The sequence below is a fragment of the Catharus ustulatus genome, chromosome 3, assembly GCF_009819885.2.
Source record: "Catharus ustulatus isolate bCatUst1 chromosome 3, bCatUst1.pri.v2, whole genome shotgun sequence".
NCBI classification, from domain to species: Eukaryota; Metazoa; Chordata; class Aves; order Passeriformes; family Turdidae; genus Catharus; species Catharus ustulatus.
The window spans coordinates 43,561,481-43,581,275 of record NC_046223.1 but is presented as its reverse complement, the minus strand read 5'-3'; the positions used below and the strand labels follow the sequence as shown (position 1 = coordinate 43,581,275).

At 42.0% G+C, this 19,795-nt stretch overlaps 2 protein-coding genes across 4 annotated transcripts; one reads left to right on the top strand and one right to left on the bottom strand.

The window, feature by feature from the left end:
- Positions 1-1,156: 1,156 nt before the first annotated feature.
- Positions 1,157-10,167, bottom strand: LOC116993440 (TATA-box binding protein). Of its 3 annotated transcripts, none has more exons than XM_033053993.1 (8): positions 10,110-10,167; positions 8,265-8,506; positions 7,271-7,602; positions 6,133-6,220; positions 4,087-4,178; positions 2,786-2,953; positions 2,389-2,483; positions 1,157-1,861 (listed from the first exon to the last, which is right to left on the bottom strand). In XM_033053993.1, the coding sequence occupies exons 2-8, from the start codon at positions 8,316-8,318 to the stop codon at positions 1,782-1,784; spliced, it is 909 nt and encodes a 302-aa protein (XP_032909884.1). In that variant the 5' UTR covers positions 8,319-8,506; positions 10,110-10,167; the 3' UTR covers positions 1,157-1,781. The 3 variants fall into 3 exon arrangements, with proteins under 3 accessions (XP_032909884.1, XP_032909886.1, XP_032909885.1); XM_033053995.1 differs by having other exon boundaries at positions 8,265-8,440; XM_033053994.1 differs by lacking the exon at positions 10,110-10,167 and having other exon boundaries at positions 8,265-9,789.
- A 1,841-nt stretch (positions 10,168-12,008) lies between these two features.
- Positions 12,009-18,861, top strand: PSMB1 (proteasome 20S subunit beta 1). The gene is made up of 6 exons (XM_033053999.1): positions 12,009-12,183; positions 13,416-13,523; positions 14,954-15,035; positions 15,484-15,613; positions 17,117-17,223; positions 18,587-18,861. The coding sequence occupies exons 1-6, from the start codon at positions 12,080-12,082 to the stop codon at positions 18,770-18,772; spliced, it is 717 nt and encodes a 238-aa protein (XP_032909890.1). The 5' UTR covers positions 12,009-12,079; the 3' UTR covers positions 18,773-18,861.
- Positions 18,862-19,795: the final 934 nt, after the last annotated feature.

Here is a 19,795-nt window from a genome sequence, read left to right as displayed (position 1 = left end):
TGGCTGCTTATGCACAACTCTATGGGGCCCACTGTGGGGTTTCTGAAATAATTTAGATGTTGAGAGTACTCAAATAAGCAGGCAGAGAATGCTGTACGTGGAAGTGGTTTTGTTATAACAGAGCTCAATTTCTAGCAGGGTAGTTTTAAGCCCTGGTCCATGCTGTGAAAGAGCAAACTGTCTTAAGTCACTGTAGTACAGCTTGACTGATTTTGTTGAAAATCATCCTGTGGTTTATTAGGGCTCCAAGCTTTCTGAAAAGTTGGAGTTTTGCACATAAGTTGATAACAGTTCAGGTCCTTCAAAAGCATGGACAGCCATACAGTTACAGTCAGGAGCTCTCAGGAACATCACAGCACAGAGTGGAGCAGCACTGAAGGTAACGCAGTGTTTGAGTATATCCTGCACAGCTACATTAATAAAGAGCATCTTTCTGGTAATATCCATTAAACAGTCATTAAAACACCTGGAGAAGCACTGGTGTAGAGAGAAGACTGAAGATTAAGGTCACTCAGGATATGCAAATGGAGCAGTATCAAAGCCAGCCAAAACTTAATTTTGTCTGGAATGAAACACCAACTTAGTAATGAGACCACTGTTGACATTTGGGTTAGCTTCAGATAAAAGCTGTTTGAAATAATGTGTAAGTCATAGAGAGGTTACTATTGCTGGAAATTTACTGAAGAAAAGAAAGGTTTATTTTTAGTTCTCAGCCCATTAGGCTTTAAGCATGGTTCAGAATGGAGACTGTGTACATACTGACTCCAGTTGGAAGGGCTTTGACATTTTACAGGAACACTAATATAGCGAGGCTGTCACAGCTGGTAAAATACAAAAGTAGTAATTTAAAGAAATTCTAGAAGCTAAGCAGGGGTCTATTGCTTCAATTCAGTCAAGGGCAGCTATTTAAGACTTGCCTAAAGCTCATCTGTTGAACATAAGGGAACACATACTCAAACACAAGCTCCTTTAACCAGTCATCTCTTCTGCTTTAACATATTGGAAATATTCAAGGTAGACATTCCCAAAGATGTGACTGCTGGAATGCAAGACAGAGCACTTAGATTATCTCAAAATAACATATCCCTCATAGCCGTTCATCTGCTATTAAAAAATTGATTAAATAAAAAAAATCAATGTATTTCATTCTACCAGCTGGGTAATTTTAAAATTTATTAAGACAGTTCCCATAGTTGTATAAACAGGGTTTATTGTACATGTGGAGTTGAAGAAGGAAAGAGAAGAAAGGAATATATTATATATATATGTACAGTGAGCCATTTTAATTAATAAATTTATTCTATCTTGCTGAATACTGGAAAGAGGGAATGTGTCTGGCACCAAAGAAATTTAAAATTGAAAAATTTAAAAGCTAAATTCTGAAAATTATAAAAACCATGGTCTTATGGAAGGAACTTAAAACATATATACATGGCAATTTAAGTGGTTTATACACTGAGTGACACAGTTGCATTTGTCTTTAAACAAACTTACAGATTTTCTATTAATAGAACTGGCATTAAAACTATTTAAAAGCTAGAATATAAATAAAAGTTGGAGGGGCTGCTCCAGGAACAGCCCAGTAAAGCAACTCACAGTAACTCAGTAGACATATTCAAGAATACAGTTCCCCTTGAGCATCAGGGAAGTAGGCACTAACTGGGAAATAGTCCAAGTCCTGGTCTTGCAGTTGCACTGGAAGTCCGTTTCCTGTTACTGCTGTGCCATACACAATACCTTTTAAAATATACCCCTGATTTCTCTGAAACATGTAGAAACTGTTACGTTGTCTTTCTGAATCCCTTTAAAATAGGATAGATGTTTTCAAATGCTTCATAGATTTCTGCTCGTACTTTAGCACCTGGAAAAAGAGAAGGCATTAAATTAGTTTGTACCTGTTGCCAAATACTTAAGTTTGGCTTTTAGAATGTGTATTTGAATGCAACCCTATATAAAACCTACATGTATCCATAAATTTCTATTTTTACAATCCTTTTTAACACATTTCATAGAGAGCTTACATTACCAGCCTTCTCTGTTTAATCTGGCACCTCTGTGACAATGCTATGTTGCAAACAGAATTTTCATATACTGTGTGAGTGGGGCGTGTAGGGAGTCAAGGCCACCTCTTGGCTTTGCTGGAGGTGCTCACTGCAAATATGCTTTGGTCCTACTGCAGCTGGTGTGGCTCCAACTGCCAGAGTGGCTGCTAGATGGCTGCATAGGGAAGTTTCCTTAACATCACCATCCATGGAATACTCTATTAACTCTCCTTTCTCAGTACTGTCATCACTAAAGGAGAACTACTGGCAGCTTACGTATCCCTGTGTGTTCTTTTTAATATAGTCCAAATCTCACCTCTTGGAATAAGATACTGTCTTCACTTACCAGTTAAAACCACTTTTCCAGAAACAAAAATAAGCAGAACAATTCTTGGCTTAATCATTCTGTAGATTAAGCCAGGAAACAATTCCGGCTCGTAGCTGTAAGAGAAGAGAGTGAGAGTATTTAAACGTGCTTGCAGATCCATGTTCCACCCTGTCTTCTGGGCCCAGTCTAGGACTGGGCAGAGCAGATGTAGACTTCCCTGAAACTTGGGGAGGGTAGCAGGAAAGATCATTTTGACAGGTTCACATTGGGCAGCCTCAGTTACACCTGAGGCAGTGCAGAGATGGGAACAAAGATGCAGGTTTTCCTGTAGTGCAAAGGAATAATCTAAACAGATGTCACTTTCTAAGATAGTATGCAACAAGAATGAAATGTATGCCAGCTTTTATTTTTTTACCTGCTGAACTGCTGGTGTGTGAGTACCAATCCTTCCAGTCTGATGGGAAATTTCACATCACAGCTGCCCACCATATTCTGAATTTTAAAATCCAAAAATTTTGCAGGAAAACCCAGTTTCTGAACAACTCTTGCATACTTCCTTGCTGCCAGTCTGGATTGCTCCTCACTGAAGTGAGAAAAGGATATCTGTATTACTGTCTTAATTAAGTATTACTTCAAGCAAACAGCATTAAACCACAAATACCTAACTGGGGAAAAAAGTCTGTGGCGGGAGAGGGGAGTCACATGCAAAATTTTTACATCCAAAATTAACAACTAGCACTGACTGCTGATTTTCATGCTAATTTTGGTAATAGACTCCTGGACACCATTAGTATTGCATTTACTGTTCATGAGACACAAAACAGTAAATTATAAATCCATACATCTAACACTTTTAAAATATTGACCAGAGTCCCTCTAATGGGACACTAGGATTGTTACTTAAGTTTCCACTGTAGAACAACCTTGAACTACTACTGCTAGAAAATACATACTTCTATAAAAATCTGTCAACTAGCAAAATCTTCTGCTTGATTCAGCCTAGGCATTCAAACATGGGTCTAACACACCTGCACAGCATAACCCACTGTGGCAGAATTCAGTTTGCTTCAGGTCTGTAAACAGCTGAGGATTTGTTTGTTCGTGATGCAGAGTAAGACAACTTGAATTTCAAGTGTCACCAGGCAGAGAAAGTGCTTCCCTGTACAGATCTATTCATTCATCTCTGCTCATTCTGGATTCCTAGCAGACTTCTTCAGGGCAGAATTTCTCTCCTGCCCACCAGAGTTAAGCTTATGTTTAGTTTTCAATTCTTGTGCTTCAACGGTCATGTTAGGAACAGATCAGACTACAGGAACCAGAGATTTGGAACTCCTGTCCTGTGATGAATGAAGCTATTCATATATAAAATTCTTTTGTCACCATCCTTACACTTTAAGCAGTTCCAATGCATAGTTGAATTTTTTAAATTATTAGAAAAAGCAGATAACTGCAAAGCCAAAAACGTGAATATAATAACCTCTGCAAACCAGTTTATCAGACTCAATGAAAGTGCTTCAGAACTACCATTTCCCCGTAAGTTAGGAAGTCCCTTCAATCATGAACAGGCATTTTCTGTAGAAAATGTGTATAATCTGAAGCAGCTGTGAAGCAAGATTAGTTGTACCTGTGCAACTTTGATGTGTATATATAAACAAGCATCATGATACACGAGAAAAGACAGCCTGAAATTAGTTTGCTTGTAATGCCTAAACATACCTTTTTGCTCCTGTGCACACCATTTTTCCAGAGCTGAATATCAGTGCAGTAGTACGTGGTTCTCTTATTCTCATAATAACAGCAGCAAAACGCTGAAGTGTGAGCATTGAGACTGTTAGTGACATACTGCTGTCATCATTACATTAAAACCAAATCTGCATCATCTAAGTAGCAAGTTACACTGTAGTGCAAGGCAAACTAACGTCAAACGTACTTACAGATCACTCAAAGTTTACTTGAAATGCTTAAACCATAAGTACCTTCAAGCACAAAACTGAGAGGTAGAGCCAGGCAGGAAGGATATTTACCACTGCATTCCTATCCATCTCTCATTACTACATATGCAACATACAAATAACGCTCACATTTGCGTCAGAGCAGTAGAAACTTTAAAAATAAAATTTATTTTAAAAATAAATTTACACCATATGTGTTGAAATGTTAGCTTTTATAAGTAGGATGGAAGACTATCCAAAAAAATGGACAGTGTTACAGTACCAGCAAACAGAACTGCTGGAGATCAAAGTCCTGTGTAAACAGAAGTCACCTCAGCTACCACAGTAGGACACAGCAGCCCGATTTGCTCTAGCTTTTCATCCTAAGTAAGAATTTCCAAATACTCCTAAATTCCTTGAAGTAAGAGATACTGGAAACTGATGTGGGCATACACACACACACACAAAAACAAACCCCTGTTTGTTATATTTAACTGGGAACAGCTCACCCTGCAGTCCCATGAATTGTTCTGCTGACATAACCAAGGCGGTAGCGTGGGTTACCCAACAGCACATTTGTCAAAATATGACTTAAATAATACAGCTAAGCAACATCTTTCTTTGGTAGATGAATGTACTGACTAAACGTCAGGAGTGTGTTACATAACCCTTCTATCCCTCTGCCATGGAAAACAGTGTTTCATATTGATTATTCTAGCCTACAAGTTTTACACAGCCACCTACCCTCTACCTTAGGAATTACCAAGGCATGCTCAAAGTTTTGCTGCACTAAGATCTTACTCACAATTATGTAACAGCATCATTAGTATAAACTTACAGCAAAAGTCATTTATCATGTATGCCTGCATGCGTGCTTTAACCTTTGAGAACAGAGTTCAGGTCAACTGAACACTAAATGCAAAACACTAAATGCTAAAACAAAAAAAACACACACACACCCCAAGAAAACCGAAGCCTTCCCAAGACAAGCCAATTCAACTATGTGACATCTAAACTTTTATTAGTGTCCAGCTACTGTTGTTGCAAAGATAACATTTTTGAGAGGAGCCACCCAAAGGAAACATGAAGCAACATTATTTTCTTCATTTAATGGTCTAGGTCCTTTGCTGTTGTTCAGATTTCCCAGGCTAAAAAGAAGCCATTTATTTAGAATCCCACTACTATCAAGAAGCAGCAGGCAACTTTGAAGTCAATATGCAAAAAAATCAAATTTTGCTCCATTTTAATGTTCCACCAAACTTAACCATCAGAAGGAATGAGATGGCAGAAGTACTGGAGGAGAACATGAGAGAACAGAGAGTAAGCAAGACTATGAAAGATAAATGAATGCCCTGTGACTGTAAGAATTCCAGAGAAGCAGCTAGGTGGAGGAAACCACAGCTCTGGCAGCAGCCCAGGATTTGAATTCTTCTTTCCTTTCTTCTTGTTGAGAGATAGGGAACAAGATTTCATCATCACGCATTTCACAGTAATATGCAAAAAGAGCTCATTGACCACTACAAACAAATACACAACGAATTGCAGCAGAGGCCAGCTCTACCACAAAAAGCTTGGCCAGGCTATTACACTGTTGGTTAAGGTTTTTCTAAATCTAACAGCTTACAACCTGGTGCACATCACAGCTACCTCAGCAAAAAAATGCTTTTTACTAATTTGAATGTCCCAAGTTTATTAAGATTCCTCTTTTAGCTACAGTATAAAACTGCATATATAGCAGGTAGGTTTTTCAGTCTATTGCAGCAGCCTGTAGCCACAACCCGTGCTTCTAATTTATCTGTTATAAGATGAACTCTTAATACATTTCTCTTACCTTGGGATTATATTCAGCATTCCGGGCACGAAGTGCAATAGTTTTTAGGTCAAGTTTGCAACCAAGATTCACTGTGGACACAATATTCCTAAAGACAGATCAGAGAAATACGTTAAAAAGACAATAAGGAATTCATGTGTCTTCCTAATTTTTAACTGAGCCTAACCAATTTTATTTTTTTATTATTTTGTTTCTCCAAGTGAGTTTGAATGGCATCTTTCCTACTAATAGGAGCACTGAGCAGTGTTTTGGCTCAGTGGAACTCCTTTTGTAGGGCAGAAGCTCCTAAGGCATAATTGCTGATTCCTCCTTATCTGTCAGCTATTATGAAAAGTGTCCCATGAGAAGAATCTCTATTTCAGTTTGGCAGGAAAAATTTCTGATGCTGAGAGCAGTCACCACAATCAGGGAAGCTGCTGGAAACAGGAGAAAATTAGATAGTACCATCTGAAATTTTCCTTGCTATGCCCTTCAAGGAGGAGGATGCAGGACTAAGTGGGAATGACCCAGGAGGTAAATGCATTGCCAGCAGACAGCAGGTTTCCAGAAAAGTTAAAAAAGTTACTAGATAAAAAATTTTGTTTTCTGGGAAAACCCTAACATTTCAAGGTCTTCAGTGACGGAAAAAAAAAACATAGAAGAAACTACTCTTTCAATTCATTGTATCAACCATTTCTGTTCGTCCTTTTTATAAATTTCTGAAATAGTCTCTTTAAAACTGAAGTTCAATGAAAATACTTCCATACCTAAACTCAGAACTAGTTCTAGGAATTCTTCCCTTCTCACAAACTCAGTATTAGCCATGCATTGGAAAAAGGAACATCATGAACTCCTAAAGTGCAAGGAGTTACAAATTATGACGGTGTTAAATGAAGACATATAAAACCATCCACTGGTATGCTCCAAAGATGTACCGTTGACAAATCACTAAGAAACTGTTTATATTACTAAGCGGTTTAGTAATAAAGCTAAGCTAAAAATAAAAGTAAAAAATTACTCACATTGCTACAGGAGACTCATAATTCTCAAGATCTTCCTTCCTACCAAAATGCAGTACCTAATTCCTGATGTATTTTGGTCCAAAGTCTTTAAAGGTCTGTCTGAGAAAGGACATGATGCACTAACACGAGGTACTCACTGTAATTGTGGCACTATGCCAGAGCTCTCTGATGCTGGTGTTGCAGGAGTTATTGGAGTCATTGGAGTCATTGGAGAGGGGTACAGAGGTGTTGTTCCTGGTAAAGGGGCTGTGGTAAGAGTCTGTGAATGGAAGAGCTGGGGAGTTTGACCAGATGTGCCCTGTGTCGCTTGCTGTGACGTGGATTGCTGTGCTGCTTGCTGCTGCTGCTGCTGCCGCTGCTGTTCCTCCAATATGGACAGACTGTTGGTGCTCTGGACAGGCTGCGGTGTCAGTCCTGTGCCATATGGCATCATTGGGCTGAAAATTGGAATTCCTGGAGTCATTGCACCCTACAGAAGAAAACATGACACAAAAACCACAGATCATGATGACTCCATTTTGTTTTTAAGAGACAAAGTTTTCGGGAGGAGTCTAAAAATAATCTATGTTAGCTGAATTGCTCATACCAAACCTGAGGCATACAGTAGTAAATTTTTAAAAACAGAACATCCTTGGAAATGCAGCTGTTCTACAGAATAAAGTACTACCCAAAGGAATCTTGGAACATGACATGCTTCTCACACTATCTTGCAAGCATGTCCCAACTCTGACCCACAATTTAACTTGAAATCGTTTGAACACCAACTGTTCTCCCTGTACCAAATGCATTCATAGCCCAGCAAAACTCCATTATGTACACAGTTTACAGAGCAACCATCAAAATTAAATTAATCTTTCCAACTTGTCAGCCATGTTTCAACTTAAGAGAAACCCCATTAAGAAATCCCACACAGATTCTTACACTCCATGTATAAAAAACTGTGTGTTTCTTATACCTCCGGATATAGACATCAGTGGTTTCAAAATTCTGCTTTATACTAATATTATTCAATACCTAACAGAGTTTTTCAGATCTGCAAACAAAAATATGTGAAGCTAGATGCAAGAAAGAGAAACCACGTTCATAAAGGAAATTCGGATCTTAGTTACATCTTAAATAATTTGTTTTTACCTGAGGGGAGGCTAAGCCTTGAGCATAGGGCGGCAAACTGTTGTTCTGATCCATGATTCCAGTTATTTCTTTGGTGAGGCTAGAAGTATTTCCTTCGATTAATTTAAATAAACTTCAGTTCCTAGAGGTTTTTTAACCGTTTAAAACATTCCAGCGAAGTAGCTTTTAAAGCCAAGCTGAAAGTGTTAGGAAAACATCAGCTTCACAGAAATATGTTATGAGTCTAAAACACTAACCAAAGCCTGGAAAGAAAAAAACAGTAATATCTTCAGAATAATATCTAAACACAAGCCCAAAAGCAAACCTATCAGCTGCTGACTCAGATAAGAGACACCCACGTACAAATACATATAAGAACATTCACGCGTACGCACACAAGCATGCACAATCCATAAAAATAACCTTTTTCAGGCACGCTCCACAGAAATTTTCCAGTATGATTCTGCTGAAGTCCCTGGCAGGTTACCTGACTCACAAGGGCAGGCCTCTGTCTAACCAAACCCTCCTGCACAAACAGCTCAAGCTGTTGATGCTCACTCTACTCCAAGCTTTGCTTTAGCAGCAAAAGCATTGATTTTTAAAGAATTTAATTCCCCTGACTACTAACTGACAAGCTTTCTGACACATTGCTTGTAAGTCTCTTCCTGGCCATTTTAAGGCTTGGACTTTCAAACATAACTTTTTTCTTTTAGGAGAAAAGCATCGCTGCTCAAATCAGAGCTAGGAAAACCTCTTCCATCCAATTCCATAAAATAAAGCACTAGCAGATTTCAAACTGTAATGGCATGCATTTCATGAGGAAAAAAGAAATATGTGAAAACAAATTTAAAGTATACAAGTGAAATATACAATGATTTTATTTTTTAACTATACTTCTGACGCTGTGTTATGGAAATAAAGAAGTGAAGAATCTAAATATTATGATACCAAAGATATAAAACATTATCCCATTAATTTGTTAGTTTCTTAACTACTGCTGAGAAATACTCAAGGTCATTATCAGGCCAGAGGTAGGCCACCTCAAAATCTGAAGACAGCCTATTCAGCCTCTCTTCTTTTTAAGATATAAGAGCTTAGAATTACATTAATATTTACACTGCAACTAAATAGACCTGCTTTTTTTCTAACTATGACCCTAAGATAATATCATCTTTACCCTCACCAAAGGCATCAAGCAGAGCACCCAGGTTTTACAACGCGGGTACATTAGAAGCCTAAACATTTATCCTGGAAGAAACAAAGCCAACTCCTCGACAGCCGAGCTGTTTAGTAAGAAGGCTGGAGATCAGGCATGCCAAAACCTGCAGCCAGGGCACCGTGTACGCAGAGATCCCTCCTGTCTGCACCCACTTAACGCCGCTTAAGTGCTCGCATCTCCGCTACAAACGTCGGGCGACGTTTCGGTCGAGGGAACAGAGTCCAGAAGCAGCAGACAGCCCCTAGGAGGCCCCGACCCACCGCCGAGGCCCCTTCTGTGCTCCCCAGCCACACAGCAGCGCTCGGCGTGCGGCCACAGCCTGCCCGCGCCCCCCGCCCTCTCGCTGCCCATCCAACACCGGCCCCGGCCCCGCGCAGCCCCCGCCGCCCTCGCAGGGTCCCGCCGCCGCCCCGCTCGCCCCCGAGCCGCGGCGGGGCACAGAAAGGCGGCCGCCGCCTCCGCGCCCCGGGAGTCCCTCCCCCCTTCTCCCGCCGCGGCTCAGGCCGCCCCGGAGGTGCGGAGCGAGCCCGGCCCGCGCACCGTCCCCGCCCTGCAGGCCCGACCTGCCCCGCACCATCGCGGCCCCACCGGCCCTTCCGCGGGCAGGGGGCGGCGGCGGCCGCGGGGCAGCGGCGGGCACTCGGTACCTGGCGCTCGCTGCGCTCCCGCCGCGCTCAGCGCCCGCCGGAGCCCGGCCGCGCCCCGCCCCCGCGCCACCGGCGCGCCCGGCGCGTCACTTCCCGCCGCCAGCGGGACAAGAGCCTCCCAGGGAGGAGCCTTCGGAAACCAAACAAGGGCAAGGGCAGGGTCCTGCACCTGGAGAGGCGTCACCGCATGCACAGCACAAGCGGGGGCTCTGTGCAGAAGGTCCTGGAGCTCCTGGTGGACAACAGGCTGTCCGTGAGCCAGCAGTGCCCTTGTGGCCAAGAATGCCAGTGGTGTCCTGGGATGCATTAGGAAGAGCATTGCCAGCAGGTCGATCCTGACCCTCTGCTCAGCCCTTGGTGAGGCACATCTGGAGTGCTGTGTCCTGTTCTGGGCTCCTCAGTACATGAGAGATATGGAGCTCCTGGAGCAGATGCAGCAGAGGACTATAGAGATGATTAAGGAACTGGAGGAGAATCCACTTCTGAGGAAAGGCTGAGGTAGCTGGGCCTGTCAGCCTCGAGAGCAGAGGACTGAGAGGAGACCTGAACAATGTGAATAAATATCTAAAGGATGGATGTGAAGAGGATTCATCCGGGCTCATCTTGGTGCTACCAAGCAATAGGACAAGAGACAATGGGCAGATACTGATGCGCAGGAAGTTCCACCTGGATATGAGGAAGAACTTCACTGTGCGGGTGACCGAGCACTGGAGCAGGTTGTCCTGAGAGCTGTGGAGTCTCCCTCACTGGAGATACTCCAGAACCATCTGGACACAATCCTGTACCAGGTGCTCTGGGATGACCCTGCTTGAGCAGGGAGCTTGGACCAGATGAGCCCCTGTGGTCCTTCCAGATCCCATGAATCTGTGGGGATCTCTGGCAGTGCACCAGGCCCTCACAGAGGCTGTGGTTCCCCACCCTGGAGCTGTACAGAGTTCCGCACTGCTGTGCTGCCACCTGTGGCTCTGGCCACTCTGTGTACACAGTGCCTATGGAGACTGCAGCCACCACGGCCACCAAGCGGGGCAACACATGTGTCCCCTGCATCTCACTGTCCCCGCCCTGTCCCTCTCCCCTAGTACCTCTTCGAGCTTCTGTCCCAGCCCTTCCCCCTTGGTTTCACTCGTGCTGCAGTGCCTGGCACCACACCCCGTTGCCCTCCTCGCGGACCTGGTGAGACCCCATCTGTGGCCAGCTCAAGAAAGACCTGGACCTGTTGGAGAAAGTCCAGAGGGCCAGCAAGTTGCTTAGAGGGATGAAACACCTCCTGTATGAGGAAATGCTGAGATAATTTTTATTATTCAGCCTGGATTAAGAGAAGGCTTCAGGGTGACCTACTAAGATGGAAAGGGACTTTCACAAGAGCATGTAGTGACAGGACAAAGGGGAATGGCCTCAAACAGAGACGGCTTAGATTAGATATTAGGAGGAAGTTCTTTGCTATGAGGGTGGTGCAATACTGGCACAGATTGCTCAGGGAAGTTGTGGCTGCCCCATCCCTGCAAGTGTTCAGTGCCAAGCAGGATGGAGCTCTGAGCAACTTGGTCTAGTGAAAGGTGTCCCTGCCCGTGACAGGACTAGATGATCTTTAAGGTCCCTTCCAACTCCAACCACCCGATGATTCTATGATTCCCGACTCTTGTTCTTCGCAACAGTTCCAAAGGTGCTCTCCCCCACAGAGCAGGAGCCACCCTGCTGCCCCTCCGCCCAAACACGAGGGGTGTGCAATGGCCTCGCCACAGCTACTGATCAGCCTGCGTGTTTCCTCGAGCCGGCACGCAGCTGACAGGACAAGAACCGATGCCGGCGCTGCCTGGGGGCCGAGGCACGCACGACCCTCCGGCCAGGCCCTGGCGCTCGCCGCCCGGCGGAGCAGCCGAGAGGAGGCGGTGCTGCCCTCCCAGAGCGGCTCCGCTTCCGCCTCCGGTGCCGCCATTTCGCCGTGAGACAGCAGCGCTGGGACGGCCGCGATGCTGTCCGCCGCGGGATACGGGCCCTCCCGGCCCGAGATGGACTATGGGCTGGAGGCGCCCGTGCAGCGCTACCGCTTCTCGCCGTACACCTTCAACGGAGGGTGAGGGGCCCGGGCAGGCAGCGGGCGGGACGGGCGCACGGGGCACGGGGCCCAGGGCAGAGCGGCGCCGGGGGGGCTGCCTCGCTTTGCTGCTGCCTCTCCTCGGTGCTCAGTGCGGGTTTATGTCCCCTCACGGTCTCCTCTTTGTAGGGAGAGAGCGGCAGCACAAGGAGCTGCTGGGCTCGGGATTGCACTGAGGCCTTGCAGCCTTTCAGGGTGTTCTTGCTTCTGCCCGTGTGACTTTTGGAACACCCGGGCTCCCTGAACTTCGACTGATGCTAGAGTATGCATCTTTTGTTCCCCAAAGGGAAACAAAAACAATCCCCAAAGTGTTGTTTCTTTGTAGTGGCTTAGGAAACCCAGGTAATGGTCGTATTACAGAATCACAGAGTTGTTAGGGCTGGACGGGAGCTCTGGAGATCCAGTCCAACCCTCCTGCCAAGGCAGGGTCACCTCGGGCAGGTGACCCCAGAGCGCCTCCGGGTGGGTTTTCAGTGTCTTCAGAGAGGGCTTGAGCTCCCTGGACAGCCTGTTCCAGTGCTCTGCCACCCTCAACGTGAAGAAGTTCTTCCTCATGTTGAGGTGGAACTTGCTGTGTTTTAGTTTATGGCCATTGCTCGTCACTATGTTGATGGTAAATGTGTTACTGGGGTTGAATACTACCTTGCTGTAACTGTTAAAGGCAGGTGATGTTTTACACACCTGAGTTGGAGGCGTGATCTGGCCAGGTAGGTTTTTTTTTCTTATGATGACTACTGCTTTTTAAAGGGCATCTCTTTGTTACTTAGTAGTAATACACCTGTGGTGATCACAAAAGTAGTTGTTAAGAACTAATAACACCAGATTTTAAAAGTTACATTTATTTAAGCGTAGTGATACTGTTGTTCAGTATTTTGCTTGTTTTAGAAGGGTGAGTCATTATCAGTCATATAAACTACCTCATATATTGAGTCTGGTCCTTTCCTAGCATTGAGTCTCTGTTTTACCAAGTTTCCATGTGGTCTAAATCAGAGCAGAGGGCCACATGCATATATTTTCTTCTTCTCTAGTGTCTTCTTCCTTTGGTGTTGAGTAGGGATGTGCAGAGTGGGAAACATAGCAAGGAATATAAGATGCTTGACAAAACATGAGTCTGGGTGTAGAATTACTATTTAGGTAATTTCTGTGTTGCCTAAGAAGATACTTGTGCTGAAGGTTATGACTTATCAATACTATTTTTACTCTTTTTTAAGAACTGTGCTGGCGATTGCTGGAGAAGACTTTTGCATTGTTGCCTCCGACACGCGTCTGAGTGAAGGCTATTCAATTCACTCCCGGGACAGTCCAAAATGCTACAAGCTGTAAGTCCAGATCTGCAAGGATTGAAGAAGATTAAAAATCTTCTGTATTGCTGACCATGTCACCTGGCCCCTGCTTTAAACAGAATTCTTAGAAGAAAAAGCAGAGTAACAAAGTAGATTTTGGAGTCCTGGTGACCTTTGCTGTAATGCAGGATCTCATGTGATAGCCAGATTTCTTGTTTCATTTTCTTCAAGTTAAGTGACAACAGAACATTTTTAGCATCATACAAAATGTGAGTTTTTTGGCTGGATAATCAGAAGAATTTTGCACTTAACTGTAGCAAAACTTAATCCTATGATAACTCATTCTGCTTCATCAGGAGTTCTGGTGGTGGTGTGCAAGTGTGCCCACTGCTGCCAGTTGTACTGTGTCTCTCTAGTTAATTACCTGGCACTTCAGAGAGGTATTTGTTTTAGGAGAGCTAAACCTATCAGTAGTTCCATAATTGAACTTCCTATGCTCATTTTATGCTTACTTTGACTCATCTGGGTAGCATCTCCTTGGTTTACAGCTACACATTATTTATGTTCATTTTACTGCAGCAGGTGCTTGCCTTATAGGCTGTCATCAGCTATGTAAACATTTTTTTTCTTCTGGGTTATTGTTTCTTTTTCTAAATTGATGACATGAAATCAAAGTTACTTGGATTTCTCCTGGCTAACTTGTTACTACTCTGTGTCTGACTCTGATACTGTCCAGATGGAGATTAGTCTGGTACAGTATACATACAGCTCATGGTGGCTTTGTGTAATTCCAGTGACAGGCTGAGGGAAGATTTTGTTTTAAGATGTTTTCTGAATTGCTGCTTTGGGCTGGTCTCTGTGTGTTAATGTTTCTAGACTCTCTTCTATTTCCTAGAATTAAAATTTCTAGTGTGTATTCCCGTGGTTGGGGTTCATAAAACATTTCAAAACTGAGCAGAGCTAAGCTTCTATAGTGCATCTGCAGCCAGATAACTTCTGTTTGTGCTGGCACAGAAACCACCAAAACCGTAAATGTCATGTAACCATCGTACAAGCTTAATGCAGCCCTCTGGTCTGATGGAGTGAAAATTGGACTGAATGATAGGATCTATGGCTCCCCAGTGTGAAACAACAGATCTTCTAACAAGACTGAATTGCTACAGCTGGAGTCAGGGGTGCATGAAGAAATGGTGAATTGCTTTTTGTCAGTCTTACTGACAGCCCAAGAAGGAAGTGGGTTGAAGAAAGGCATCTGTGTGGTCCTGCGTTTAATGAGTCCTCTTCAAGATGTAGGTTGCAGGTGCCTTTTGTGCACCACAGATCTGTTACTACATTTTAGACAACTGTTTATGACAGCACTAGAAAAACTGAAAATACTTCCAGTGTTTTCATAATAACCTACTGTGTTAGAAATTGCTGTAGCTCATGCTAAGTCTAAAATTGCAACAAAATTTTATGTTTTTCAGAACAGAACAAACAGTCATTGGATGCACTGGTTTCCATGGGGACTGCCTTACCCTGACTAAAATTATTGAGGCCAGATTAAAGGTAACTACATATCTTACTGTATTTAGAAACTTAGATTCTTAATATTATACTTGAGACCAATAATATAATATGTTTTAAATATAACTTCTACTGTTTTTTTCAAGTGTTTGTATCATAACTGTTTTGCTAGGGAAGGATCTGGCAGGGAAAATTGGTGCTGTGTTATTAAATGTGACACCACAACTTTACAGAACAGAGGAGCTGGGGAGGGTGTTGTAAATGAGGCAACACCTATTAATTACAGAAATTTGAAGATGGGGTAATCTTCGGCTTGTAAAGAGGCTTTAGCTTTTAGACCAGCATGTTTTCACTAATTGTGCTGGTTAATAATTTTGCTTAGTGTCAGATTCTTCTGAATCTTGTAGTGAGAAATTACAAAAAATGTAATCTGATTGGATGTCAACTTTTGTGTTTGACTTTCTTCTTGGATGTGCTCTACCACTGGCAGATGTACAAGCATTCCAACAACAAGACCATGACTACAGGGGCTATTGCAGCAATGCTCTCTACAATCCTGTATTCTCGACGTTTCTTTCCCTACTACGTTTACAATATAATTGGTGGACTTGATGAAGAAGGTAAGATTTTAAACAGAAAAAGAAAAAAAAAGAGCTTCCATTTCTGCAGGGTGTACTGATTGAATAACAAAGTTTGTGTTCCTATTCCTAACACCTACCTTTAGGCATTATGGTACTTAGACAGATCAAATACATATTAAGTATCTGGCTTGTTTCTGAGTTTTTGTTATTCACTTGATTTTTCATTTCTGATGATCTGAAAGTCTAAAAGCTATGTTATAATTATTTGATTACAAATAAAATCTCTAAAGTGAAATAACTCATACTTTGGGCTGGAAAATTTTACAACTGTTTTGCTGGATTTTTAATTGCATCTTTGAAGTAGATGTCACCAGTAAAATTGTATATGTTTCACTCAGACCTGTGAGTGTGGTAAAGACTATTTAATATGAAGACTTACTACAGAGACAGGTTTCTACAAAGTTATTTCTAAATGTTAACTAACCTTTAATGAAAATCATGACTTCTACATAGAAGCTGTAGTTTAATGTGCAGCCCTTCCAGAACTTACTGGGCTCCTGTCCAGTAATTTGGTTGAGTTGCTGAAATACTGTGTTCTCTGGCTTTGAGAAAGAGCTCAGGGGTGGTCTTGTTTGGATAGTTTTAGCCATTCCCTGCAGTTTGTTTTTACCATTTAGTTATACTGCTTTCCCAGTCTTGCTAAGACATGTCTGTGATTTGTGGGATCTGGCAGGGGATTAGTCTGCCCTGCATAATGGTAAATCTCGGATTATAAGGGTGCTGTAGCAGCTGATAAGAATCAGAGTGCAGGTTTGCTTGCATGGACTAAATTTGGGTCCCACTAGATTGATTTTTCATTTGTCTGGCTTTCAGGGCTGTTCAGCTCCTGTGCTCTGCTCCCAAGGGCACTGGCCAGGTAATTGAATTGGATGTAGCTGCTGCATTCTGACTGTCATGTCCTGGTCTAACCCAGGTGCTTCAGAGCCACAGTTTATCTGTATCTCTGATGTTGGTGCAACTCGTTAAACTTTGCACCACCTGGTCTGGCTGCAGAGGGAAGTGTACAAGAGACCAGAGCATCATCCTGGTTCTGGGAGTGATGCAGAGGCATCCAAGCATGCTTTCTGGAGATAGTTCAAGAAATGTATCATTCAGAACAATGTCTGAGCTGCTTGTTTGTGTTAGCCTTGGAACCCCTGGGGCTCTTGGTGCCGCACTACACTCTAGCACATTTTCTGCTTTGATTATTTTGCATCAGCACTTTTTCTGTGGTAAGTACTGTAGGAAACATCTGTTGAAGCATGGTTGTGGCTTAAATAAAGAAAATAACCTTGGATATTGTACCAGACTGCAGCAATAGCGAGTCTTCTGTAAAAAAAAAGTAATCTGAATATACTCAGTGTTGTTTGGTAAGGGTTTACTGGGATCTGCAGTATTCCAGACACTGCTTTGCTTATCCAGAGAGCTGGTTTTGTTGAAAATGCTTGTCAGTATTGAGCATCCTTCTGAATTGTGATTCTATACTCTTTTTTTCTTTTTCAGGGAAGGGAGCAGTTTATAGCTTTGATCCAGTGGGCTCCTATGAGAGAGATCCTTTCAAAGCAGGTGGATCAGCAAGTGCCATGTTGCAGCCTTTGCTGGATAACCAGGTAAAATAGCTTGTTGGCTTTTGGTTTGTATTTTTTTACTTATCTCAGTAAACATTTGTGCCATTCAAATTAGTGTAGCTTTACTTCCATGGAATATTACTTTTTGAGAGAAGTTTTAAATCTATTTTCCAGATAGGATCTGGTAATCCATACCTTTAAAAATTATGTGGCTTTACTTTCTCAGGAGAAATCAAAGTTTTGCTTTGGGATCTGTTCAGGTTTTTAATAATTATTAATAGTGCAGTACCTGTTTAAAAGACAGAAATGTTTTAATTGAGGAGTTATGTTTATCCTAGACGTTTGAAGGTTTTTTCTCTGCATTTTGGGAGTTTTTTCTTGGCTGATAACATAAATATGCCTGTTACTTAGTATGAAATAACACCAAATTAAGAAGATGGAATTAATACATACATTTTATCATTTAACATACCCTTGTTTAAGTCTTCAGTTTTGTACAACTTAGATACCATTTTTCATTAAGAGTGTTTTTACATAAAGCTGCTGGAAATTTATTCAGCTAAATCTGTCTGAAGTACTTGAAGAATATTTTCGTATTTAGATGAAGCTGTTAATAATTGAATGGGAGAAATACCAAACAGTGTTTTACTCATTTTAATTTTTTGACATTGGTGTTGGCATTTAGTCAGTTGAACCTGGTATCAACACCAACTTTTGTGCTTAGAAAAGTGGTAAGCATTCTTGACTCTTTCCAGATGAGAAAGAAATAGAATATTTACTTTTTTTTTTTTTTACCCCTAAACTTTATTAACTGAAGGAAATACATTCTTCGAAAACCAAGTTGTCATAAGTAATTTTTTATTGCTTATGGGTTTCAGGCAAAACATGGGACTCTTGTCCTTTACCTGTTGTGATGCTTAAGTTGACACTTATATTTATGAGCTAACTTACACTATTTAGTAGGACCAGATGTGCTCCAATATAAAGTTAGTTTTGAAGTCTAGGTATCTTCGAGAATATTTACTTTTAAGAAATGTTCCTAACGACAAGTGACCAGAGAAAAAAAGGCTCATGTGCAGTTCTGGTACTGCCAACTTTGTGAGAAGTTTGTGAAAAATTAGATCAGATCCAAATGTTCATTGTGATCCTGTACATGCTGAATGAGCAGGAGGAGCTATATGGAGCTGGCTGTATATTGGACCTGCTTCTAGTTAATTTTCTAAGAGTATCAGTATTGGCAAAGCGCTCAACTATTAACTGTGTGGAGGGATACTTTTTCAGCTTCAGGGTTTTTGAAAATAGACAAGCCATTTCTTCTTTTTAATTCATCTAAATCTGTTCATTCTAGTGCAGAGACTGAAACAGTTTTCATAGATGGATAAAATGCATTTTCATCTTTTCTTAGATTGCCTTCAAGAACATGCAAAATGTGGAACATGTACCTCTGACCCTGGAAAAGGCTTTGCAGCTGGTTAAGGATGTCTTCATTTCTGCTGCTGAGAGAGATGTGTACACTGGGGATGCACTAAAGATTTGCATTGTTACAAAAGAAGGAATTAAAGAGCAAACTCTCCAGTTACGAAAAGACTAATTCAGTTCATGTGTAAGCAAGTTATCTGTGATGTACAATTTACCTGTGTTCTGAAGACATTTGTCTTATTAAATTTTTTCTGAGTTCAACTACTGTGGTACTGAATATTTTCCGTCTTTGTTAGCAGTTGTGTTTTTTAGAAACCAGAGCAGTTTGTGGTAAGGAAACAGCTAGAAGTTCCAAGTGAGTTTCCTTCATCTTGTCTTAATCTATCAATCAGTCCAATTCTAATGCAAGTTTAATCCCCTTCTCACAATTCCTTATGCTGCAATATGGGGCAGTATTAAAATTTAGGTTGACAGGCTATTCTGATAATTCTTTCAATTCAGCCTTAGTTTAGTGGGTAAAAAGTATTTGCTCTGTTCGTGCTGCCTTCTCTGCACTTCATAGCTTACTTTTCTTATCTTTATTTCTCTGACATGCTGTTCTGACATTTGACTTTGTGTACTTACTTGCAAAGACTGTATGAGTCATCTGAAACCACTATCACTGTGTTAGAGGGAAGAATGTTAAATGGAATCTTTCAGAGTTTAGTCCTGGACTCTGCATCTGGGCTCACCTCTGCATGTTTCTGTTTGGTTAATGCCCAGGATTTGAAGCATTGTCTCCTTGTGGCTACTGTTGGAAAATAGAATGGAGATTCCCGAGTGCCTTTTAATGCCTGGGTCCTTTGTTAGCCGTACTGCTGATTTTGATTCTTGGGAAATTGCATCAAGTGCAGTTTGGTGTGCTGTATCACACTCCTGGAAATTGGCTTCAATATTAGGACCTTTAGAAAAACAGCTGCATCAGCAAGGGCAAGATAATTTTCTCTTGTCCAAGAGTCCTTTCACTGTCTGTAGCTCTTCAAAAAAGAACATATAGAATATCTTGTTGCTTCAGGTGGCATACTAGTTCCTTAAAAGAACAATTTTGCTGACATAAATTGACCCTACTGTTAACATAATTTATATGTGATTGGCTGATTTCAGTGCAGCATTTTGGGTGCTGTGCTTTATGCTCTGGCTGGTCTTCTCCGGAGAT

Bases quoted from the DNA above. Each gene is read 5' to 3' on its own strand.
- LOC116993440 (XM_033053993.1), bottom strand. From the start codon at position 8,318: ATGGATCAGAACAACAGTTTGCCGCCCTATGCTCAAGGCTTAGCCTCC. The intron at 7,603-8,264 runs GTAAAAACAAAT...TTTCTTCTGTAG, and splicing joins AAGGCTTAGCCTCCCCTCAG to GGTGCAATGACTCCAGGAAT. The intron at 1,862-2,388 runs GTAAGTGAAGAC...CTCTTTTTCCAG, and splicing joins TGGAAAAGTGGTTTTAACTG to GTGCTAAAGTACGAGCAGAA.
- PSMB1 (XM_033053999.1), top strand. From the start codon at position 12,080: ATGCTGTCCGCCGCGGGATACGGGCCCTCCCGGCCCGAGATGGACTAT. The intron at 13,524-14,953 runs GTAAGTCCAGAT...TATGTTTTTCAG, and splicing joins AGTCCAAAATGCTACAAGCT to AACAGAACAAACAGTCATTG. The intron at 15,036-15,483 runs GTAACTACATAT...TACCACTGGCAG, and splicing joins TTATTGAGGCCAGATTAAAG to ATGTACAAGCATTCCAACAA.